This window comes from Sceloporus undulatus, chromosome 3 (assembly GCF_019175285.1).
Source record: "Sceloporus undulatus isolate JIND9_A2432 ecotype Alabama chromosome 3, SceUnd_v1.1, whole genome shotgun sequence".
In the NCBI taxonomy this organism is placed as follows: domain Eukaryota; kingdom Metazoa; phylum Chordata; class Lepidosauria; order Squamata; family Phrynosomatidae; genus Sceloporus; species Sceloporus undulatus.
Window position 1 is genome coordinate 48,087,900 of NC_056524.1, and position 10,011 is coordinate 48,097,910.

At 40.5% G+C, this 10,011-nt stretch overlaps 1 protein-coding gene across 1 annotated transcript in view; it reads left to right on the forward strand.

The window, feature by feature from the left end:
• The window catches only part of PTGFRN (prostaglandin F2 receptor inhibitor), a 125,576-nt gene extending 117,659 nt beyond the window's left edge, over positions 1-7,917 (forward strand). Inside the window, exons 8-9 of the mRNA XM_042460615.1 lie at positions 1,869-2,174; positions 4,482-7,917. Coding sequence (XP_042316549.1) covers positions 1,869-2,174; positions 4,482-4,648 — 473 coding nt within the window. The 3' untranslated portion in view covers positions 4,649-7,917. The remainder of the gene's footprint in view (positions 1-1,868; positions 2,175-4,481) is intronic.
• Positions 7,918-10,011: the final 2,094 nt, after the last annotated feature.

Sequence of the window (10,011 nt, forward strand, 5' to 3'; positions counted from 1 at the left end):
TTTGATTATTGGGTATTATACATTTAAGTTGTTCTTTATGGGGAAATCATAGAAAGAAGATAAGAAATGATGGCATGGTTTGGGAATACTAATAGGAATATATTACAGGCGTAGGTAGGAAGGGCACAGCTATGATTCATTGCTCTGCGGAGTGTATGTGTGAGGCAGAAAGTGGATGGTGTACAGTTTTGCTATACAGTGGATCCTTGTTATACGCTGGGGTTTGGTTCCAAGATCCCCCGTGTATAACAAAATCCGTGTATGCTCAAGTCCCATTAAGTATAATGACATAGCAAAATGGTGTCCCTAATAAAAAATGGAACATCAAGGTAAATTTATACTTTTTTGGAACATTTTCAAACCGTGTATGCTTAAATCCGTGTATAAAAAATCCGTGTATAAGAAGGGCCGACTGTAGTTCTGGGTCTTAAAAGGGTAGAAATAAGGGGTGTAATATGAGAGGAACAGTCTACGGGGTTATTGCCACTTGGGGTATAATCCACGTTCTGATCTGGCTACACTCTGCTTTCTGAAGCGATTCCAAAAGGTCCCTCATTCTCATTGTGAAAAGGGACCTTTTCTGGAATCACTTCTTTTGCTGGGAATGCTTGTCATTCCCATTAGATGGAGCAGGGGAAGGTGGCAGCCCTTCAGCTGGTCGCCCCCCACTCCCCCAGGAATCCTTTCAGAAGGACCCTCTCTCTCTTTCTTCCTTTCTCTCCTCCTCCCCTCTCCTCCCTCCCTCCCTCCCTTCCTTCTCCCTCTCCCCCTTCTTTTCCTTCCTTCCTACCTTCCTGCTTTCCTTCTTGCCACCACCACTTCTCCAGTGCTGGCGGTGCTTCCGGTGCAGCTACTGCGCTGCTGCCACACTTGCCCAATGTTGGTTGGCACGGCTGGATGCCACCCAACAAGGTGGGCTTGTGTACGGGTCTTCCGTGGGGGAAGGAGGGACCTGGGAAGGAAGAAACAAACAAAGGAAGAAAGAAGAAAGGAAGTCCCACCAACACTGGGGAAGCAGAAATCCTGGGAACAAGGGAAGGCTGGGGGACCTGGGAGGAGGAGGAGGATCTATAGTTTTAGCAATAGATTGATTTTTCAATCAGTTCTATTGTTTTTTTAAAAAAAGAAAAAATAAATCAATTCTGATCTGGCGTTCCCACTTATTGGGCATGCTACAGAATTTATTTTTCTTAAAAAACAACAACAACACTTTAAAACTAGTGTCAGGAAACCCTGAGTTATTTGTTTTTGCCCTGCTTCTTTCCTCCTGGAATCAATCCAATGAGGATCAGAAGTGGTTTCAAATGGGAACGAGAGTCATTTGCCCCGAATCCTGCTTTGTAGCAAACTGCAGTGAGAACGAGCCCTACGAGCATAATGTTGGGATGGAACCATGTAGTTTAAGCTAAGAAGATGGGGAAACAGGAGTTGGTATGATGACATCAGAATGGTTTTTAGGGCATATTTAGGTGATAGTGCAGTGAATATAGTGGATTTAAAAGTGTCCAAACTAGAGGTTAGCAGCAGATCAGTGGATGCTCCATGCCACCTTTTTGAGTCCTCTTCCTATAATTTCATAACAGAATAACTGAGTAACATTGTCCCAAAAACTGCTGCAGATAGAGCTTCTTGCTCTAATAATCCATTTTCGCTGTGCCTGACAATCTGAGTGTATTGCTAAATGTTCCAACAAATTGGAGGTTATGTGTTGTTCAGTATGATTAAGACTGTGCAGTTTAGTAAACATAACATTGTGAATGTCAAAGCAATCTCTATATTTCCCTGATGCTATAGAAGAACTTAAGTTTTGACTTTAGCGATATACCAATTTTTGTTTTATTTTGTTTATTTGATATTTTCAATTTCAGATGACATGTCCTTTGATGTCTCCTGGTTTGCAATGCGCTCTGTTGCAATGGATAGAGACCCTGTTTTTCTAGCTTCTTTGGATCGGAAAGGGATAGTGACCCAGGCCAGAAGAAATGGGAGTAGTGATGTCAGTTTAGAGAGAATTGGTCTCTTAGAGTTTCGTCTTAGACTTCATGGCTGTGAGGACCAAGACTTTGGCAACCACTACTGTTTGGTAACTCCTTGGGTGCAGTCAGCTGCAGGTGTCTGGCAACGGGAGATGGAGATCAAATCTAAGCCAATCCTTGTAACTGTGAAAATGGATGGTAAGAATGCCTCCACAGTCTTTTTCATTATATCCTCAATTGCCATTGTGAACTAATTTACACAGTTCATCTTTTAGCATACTAACTTTCTGTGGATGTTCGTTTTGCTCTGCTTACAAAGGTTTGTCATTCTTGTATTACTAAAATGCAATACACTTGTCCATCCATATTTGCTATGGTTAGGGGCACAAGACCCCCGTGAATATGGAAAAACCGCAAATAACAAAAACACCATGTTTTTTCCTGAGGGGACACCTCTCTAGGAATTTCTAGGTCCTCCAGTGCAACTCTGTGGTCAACATCCAACAGACACTGACCATAGAATTGCAATGGAGGAGCTACAAATGCCTAGTAGAATATTCTTTCTAGGAATTTCTAGGTCTTTCAGGGTGACTTTTGGTTAAAGTTAATCAAAGAGCTGTACTGGAGGACCTAGATATTCCCAGAGAGAACATATTAATCAAATCCATGAATAATCAAATCCGCAAATATCAAATCCGCAAATATGGAAGGATGAGTGTAATTTGTATTCAGGTTCCAAAAGAAAAGAGCCACAACTGCATGTGCATGTATTCTTATAGTGCAATGGCCCCCAAACCGTTTTGGGCGAACGCCTCCTTTCCTAGCACTCCCCCAGTGCATGTGTTTTGATATTAGGTCTACTGCAAATTCAAAACAATTAATCTCAGTCTCTACTCCCTTTCTATTGAGTCACCCTGGGAGCTGCAACCGGGAAGCCTCTCGTCCATGTGGCAAAGGCCAGTGCAGGCAAGAGGCCTCTCGGTTGCTGATTAACTGGCTGCTTGATTGCTGCTCCCAATGTGACTAGGTACAAAGGGAGAAGCTGCTTCCCAGCAAGGAACAGCTTTCAGTCCTTCTTCATTCAGGCAGAAAGGGATGCAGCCAGTATATGTGTTAGGGAGTTTACAGTGGCCACGTGCTCTGGATTGGAGACTGGTATAGATGGGGAAAGGCAGAGCTATTGCAAGACAAAGAACATTTTCTGAGAATTGACCCCAGATATTCCTACCCCAGGGACATGTCTTCCCCACACAGCTTCAAGCCCCCCCTTCCAAAAAAACATTGTTTCTTCTGCTATCTCTTCTCTTAGCCTGTCCCAATGAAAGAAAGCAGGAGCAGCAGCATTGCTGACCAAGTCCCAGCTCACAAAGCTTAAGCAGGGTCCCAAATGTGAAAACTCCTTTTTGTCACCACTTCTCCATTGCAACCATGTGCTATAACTCCTTCCTGCAGTCTGTCCCAAAATGGCACTGCTCTGAGCCACAGAAGTGACACCCTGAACCCAAGCCTCATGAGAATTTCTCAACCACCACTACTAGTGAAAGACACGGCTAAGGGAGTAAGTTCATGTGGGGAGGAGAAGAGCAGGAAACACTACCACAAAGCAATCAGTGAGGCTGTGCAGTGGGTTTAAGGAACTCAAAGAAGAAATTTCATGCAACCCATATTGTCACCATAGTCCTAAAGAGCTCTGATTCCCCTTGTTTTTCATGGGCACCAATACTTTGATTGGGGGCCCGGCTGCCCCCTTTTCCCAGACACACCCTGTTTACCCTTCCCCCTTCACTGCCCCTTTTCCCCTCATTGGTGCCTGGATCCTTCCACCACCCGGGGGGGGGGGTTGTACCACCCACTTTAGAAATTACTGTGCAACTTAGCTCTTGCTATAAAACATATTTGCCAATTTTCTCTAGCTTGGCAAGAAATGCCATTTCAGTTTTGCAACTAGCTTGTACTACCTCACTGTTGAATGATACTGAGTGGTGGACTTTATATTTTTGAGATTTTCTTGTTCCAGGTCACTGTGTTCTCCTTTCTTTTACTGATGGTAGTTGGGTGCTTGGGATTTTTTTTTTTTGTTTTGTTATTTTTTTTAGCAATTCAGTTGCTTCTTTATTTCACTTTAAAAAGAGATTGAAATGGGAACTTGATGACAGTCCACACAACTGTTGAATCTGAAGCTATCTTGCATTCTTCCTTCCTTAAGATTTAGGAAAATGATGGATAGCAATAGCTGACAGCTGCAGAATTCCAGTTCTTTCCGAATGGAGGAACTTCATTAACACTTTGATCAAACTTCCTTGCTTTCACTATCTCCTGGTCAGATTCAAATAACAAGAAATTAGGAATAAAGAGGTAATATTTTAAACAGAGAATAAGGAAAATAATTTTGTTTTCTAAGGTGCACATGAAATAGTCCTCTTTTCTTCGTGCAACAAAGAAAGGTTTACTCTGTCTCTGGTGACTGCATGTAACAGTGTTCTTTTTATTTCCTCTCTCACTCAGTGCTGAATGCTTTCAAATTCCCACTGTTAATTGGGATTGGCCTGGCTACAGTAATTGGACTATTATCCTGTCTGATTGGCTATTGCAGTTCCCGTTGGTGTTGCAAGAAGGAGGTTCAAGAAACCAGGCGAGAGAGACGCCGACTTATGTCTATGGAGATGGACTAAACAAATGAGAGGTGGATACATCCTTTTTTAGAAGGGAAGAGATTTTGGGAGGCCTGAGGCTACTCAGATTTGAGTGTATTGAACCAAAATGCCCTGACAACAAAATCATTTGATCTTGTCGTGGACCTAGAGCTGCATCTTTTTCTATCTGTATTTCACATTGAGGGCACATGTATTTTTTTAGCCTTTAGCTCTTTTTCCAATGGCACGTTTTATGGGGATAGTTCTTTCACAGGCAAACTGTTCCACAGTGTCCTTCCAGCAGACCTTTAGGCAAGATTCACTACTGAGGCTTGTGTGTTAAAAGGTTCTCTTCCTCCCCCCACCCCACCTTTGTTGTTAATAGGAAGATAGAATTGCAAGAATGCAGAAAAGAAAAGAAAAATGGTCCTTATAATTAGCTGTCCTCTTGTTGGCATTTCTAGAGAAAAAAGAAATATTTCCATGGTCTAGACATATCTAGTGGAAAGTCCTATAGGTGTCTATTCTAAGATTGGATTGCAGTCTCAGGAGACCTTAAGAAACTGGGCTGATTTGGCAGTCTTGAAATGTAATTCTTTAGAAAGAGGGCAGCAATACAAACATTCTCTTTCAGTATCCCCACTTCTTTCATTGTGCATCATTATCTGGTAAGAGATGGGTGTCAAGTCTGCTGGTTGTCAACAGTCTCACAGAAAGTGCTGCTAGATTTACCACTTCTGTCCACTGTGCTTGTGGGTTTTGTTTAAGCAGCACTACACATCTCACAACAGGATGCTGTACTGGGTGATCTAACTCAGTAACCAGAATATAGGTAGAAATCTCCCTTATCCCATCATTTCTAAAGTGATTTATTTACAGCTGCCATTGTACTGAGACATTAGGTGGTAGGTACTCTGTTACATGACTTGCACTGATCACCAAACAAGTGGTTAGATCTACAGCTTGCTGTTGGGGAACTTATATTAGGGCTCTGGGTCATCAGTTAGATCAGTTAGTCATTGACATTACAGTTATGGGTCAGTTTATGTAACTCAGGGTGAGGAGGGATAAAATGGGATGCATTCCTTTAGGAGAGAATACACCCTTTTCTGGATGTTTCTTTGTGAATGCTACAATGCCAAAGGCTGCATACTGCAGTGCATCCTTTGTCCATACATTAGGATGATGATAAATTATCATCATGGAGTTCTTTGGTGCTGTAGTAGAGAGCTCTAGATCCTGTCTTCCACATATCCTTGTCCTGGATCCAAAGAGCTGCCCCTGCGCTGTCAAGCAGCTCCATCTTTTAGCACAGTTGGTATTTCTAAGCAATAAGAAGTCAGAACACAAGCTTTTTACAGAAAACATTATGCATTAAACATGCATGACTTGAAGCAAACTAAGAGTAAAAACTGAAGTGAAGAGCAAGTAACCTTTTTTCTGTATTCTGCATAAAGTTGAAGAGTAAATGTCAGTTGAACTGCCAGGTATATTTGTTGATGTAAGTTGAATGGATACTGCAGATATACATAGAGGCACGTAGAATGTTTTTCATATCAACTGTGCAGTGTATATGGAAATTCCTCTTTAGGCTATCCATTTTGCATATTCATTGGAAGGTGTGTAAAATGTGCACAAATTGGTGTATAGTTTTCCATTGGGTTTACATTGACTAGTTGTATTTATAAGTTTTTATTATTATTTTAATTCTGGCATTAAGTACCCGAACTAGAGTGTTAGGCTAATTCTAATCTTATATATGCCCTTTGGGGAGCTTCAGGCAGTAATCATGCTAAAGAACTTTCTTTTTTAGTTATGCATTTTCTGTTTAAATTATTTGGTTTCCCTTTTCATTTATTATGGCCCTGGTGTGTTCTGGTGCTACCCTATGCTCATATTATCAAGTAGACATAAGACTGTGAATATAGCTAGGTTTGGAAGCTTTAATTTGAGGGATATCCAGACTAAGGTCCCTGAAACAATGTTGACACCGATAGCTGTAGGAATACACCTGAAAAATCTAGAAACCTGTAGTGGTTGACAACAGTGCCTCTCAAGATGTTTTATGGGTACAATTCCCATCAGCGTAATTAGCAATACTGAGTGATTGCACAGAAGATGTAGCTCCAAAACATCTGTAGGGTCACAGTTGCCCATGCCAGTTGTAAAGTGAGTAGAGTTAAATGTGGTTGAAATCATCTAGAAGGCTTAATAAAAACAAGTGTTTGGGTGGTTGGCCACAGCAACATGCCCTTTGGAGGATGTCTTTATGATAACTGTTTTGCACTTGCCCATTACACCGTTGCCCTAGTTGGCTTACGTTGTTTAATTTGACATAAAACCCATCTAGACTAATCATATTTCACATTATAAACTAATCTGCCAGTTGTTTTTTCCACATTGGAAGCCCTGTTTAAAAAAAAAACATGGAAAAGAAACAACTAAGTAAAGCACAGTTTTGTCCTTTCATGCATGCTTATGTTTTCACATTTGGAAGATTAAGCAAAACAAAAATATCTAAATGCAATAATTATGGAATATGGAGACCAGGAAAGTTTAGTTTTCTTTTAGCACTTGTTGCACACTGGCATTGTCTCGCTGTGGAAAGAAACTCAGGGTTATTTTGGTTCAGGGATCCCTTGCCTTTCATAGCAGGTTTCCTGCTCCTCAAGTTGTTGCCCACTATTCCTAAACACAGTAGTCATTTTCTTTTAAATAAATTTAGTCCATAAGTTATAACTGCTACTTTTTGATCTAAGGTGACGCTTTTATTTGATCTAAGGTGATGCATTTACTTAAATAAATGTTGAAGTAGTACCACTCCAGCAGTCTCCTTCCAATTGTGCCAATTTTATATTATTCCTCTTTTTAAATGGTAGAATTTCTGTCTCCCGAAAACATTGGTCAGTCTGTTTTGTGTTAACTCTCTCTGGTGTTTCTGTTAGAGAAACCGTTGCATGGAATTAGATGTTCAGCAGTGTTTGTTAGAATTGCAATCATGGAATCAACAGTCAAGTATTCTAAGGGCTTGTGTCAATCCTGATTGGTCTCTTTCCATGCTTCTAGCTCACTGTTGAGAATTCAGGACACTCGGAACATAAACCTGGTATTGTTTCAAAAGTATGTTGCTTAAAAGACAGGAAATCTTTTTGTTTGTTTGCTTTTGAAGAGAGGTTTTAGGCACAGCTCCAGAATCTTCTAAAGAATTGTGTTAATCGCAGCTTAGGAAGATAGGAGTTGGACAATTACAATGAAGCTGTGTAATGTGTTTTTTACATTGAAAATAAATTGTCTTTTTTATAAAATCATTCTGTGTGGCCATTATGTTGAACTGTAGATCACTCATACAATGTGGTATTCAATATGCAATGGGATCCTGTAGTACTTTTGAGACTAACTAAGAGAAAGAAGTTGCTAGCATACTCCTTTTTAGATTTAAGATACTTGGATCTCTGAAATCTTATGCTACAAACTTTTTTTTTTCTCATTTAGTCTCAAAGGTTTTACAAGATCTTGTTGCAAACTGATCCAGCTATGGCTTTGGAAGGTATTAAATGGTCTTGAAGTTTTTTTGGTGTCCCCATTTTGTTCAGGGAAGGATACTGCTAATTTGTGCAGTGACTTTGGAAAGTCGTACATATCAATCTTATAGTTTCTGATTTTGGCTCTTGATTGGTGTTAATAGTTTGTCAGTGTTCCCTTCTGCCATAAACTGACTATTAGAGAGCCTTTAATCAGTGCTTAAAGTAACTCTAAAATGACCCAGATATTCCTATAACTGATTTTCCTCAAAAATTTTCTTGTGGCCCTGTGAACACTCAGAAAAAAATAACGCAGTAGGACAAAACTGGTAAAGTGAGCTCCCCACTCCCAGATAACATTGAACTGTAACTTGGCATGTAGGATAAACTGATAACAAGTGACTGTGAACCCACTTGCCATACAACAGTTAAATGCATATGTGTTCTTGTAACTCTGAACACAACATGTTTCCCTTCTCGACCAGAACTGTGTCTGTGCATACATCCTCTGCAAGGTGAGGACAACTGAAGGCATGCCCAGAGATCCTGGTTGTTGAAATTGTATATCCAGATCTGTCAAGAAGCCTTAGAGACAAAGCTATACGGTTCTTTTATCTTTGCTCGTATCCCTTTTTTGCTTTCCAGTTTCCTTTTTCTGATAGATGAATTAAATGGAATGGCTTCATGAAGAAAAGGACAGTGCTCCTGAATTAATTGTAGAATAGAAAAGGAAGCTTAAACCTATACATCTTTTTCTTATCTCTGACAAACTGCATGTAGCAGAATTCCCTCATTTACACTAATGGGTCTCGATATGGGAAACCTTCGGTGGAATCTGTTGTCATGGTCAGACCACTTGGTATACACCAGGGATGGCAAGTACAGCATCAGCCAATTTTTGCTTATGCAGCTGGCCACATTGTAACATTTTGAGCTAAAAGAGTAAACAGAAATATGACCCTGAAATTAAGTGAAGCCTATTTCTCTTTTGTACAGTACATCCTAGATTCACACCAGATTCTCATCCTGGTTGAGGAGGATTTGCTGGCAGGGGATTAAAGGCCAATCAGCTACAGTACTCAAAGAATAGCAATTTATTGTTTGGGGACATTTTTCAATTTTAAAAAGTCAAGGTGGTTGGGGAGGTCTTAGCTGTAAAATAAAGTTGGTTCAACATATGACTTACAGACGAACGCCAATAAATTCTGACTTAGTCAAATGGGAGGGCTGACAATGTGTACTCTGCCTGCTCAGGCAGGACAGGCTCTGGATGGGGCTGGACTCCCCCTTTGCCTTGCCAAGAGTCCTTGCAATCTTTAATCATATTCCCCCTGTGGCTTCTGCCAGTGGTTCTCAATCTGTGGGTTGGGACCCCTGGGAGGGGAGCACAAAGGTTGCTCAAGGGAGGCATGAGACTTGGAAGCTCTTATCCCCCTCTTCCTACTTATCTGCTTCCTAAACCTTTTCTTTCCTGGAGAGGAAAAGAAAGACACCCTTGGTACCTTTCCTCGATATGTGTGTGACTTTCTCTAACGTACACTCAGTTGTGCTCTTTTTCTTATTCTCTCTCCCACAAAAACATTCATTCACACACACTTTCACACACATATTTTGTCTCTCTCTCACACACACTGTCACACTCCATTTCTTTTTCACAGGCTCACATATGTGCTTGTGTATAGTTGCATATGCACAAGAAAATGAAAGTTTCTTTGTGACTTTGTATACATATTTATGAGCACTGTTGTACGTAATTGTGACTGTGTTTGTGAGACAGTATGTGTAAAATTTACCCATCTGTTAAGTACTGAATTTATTTAAAGCAAACTGTTCTAATTTGAAATGATGTTATTTTCTTATAAAATGTTAAAATATGAATGT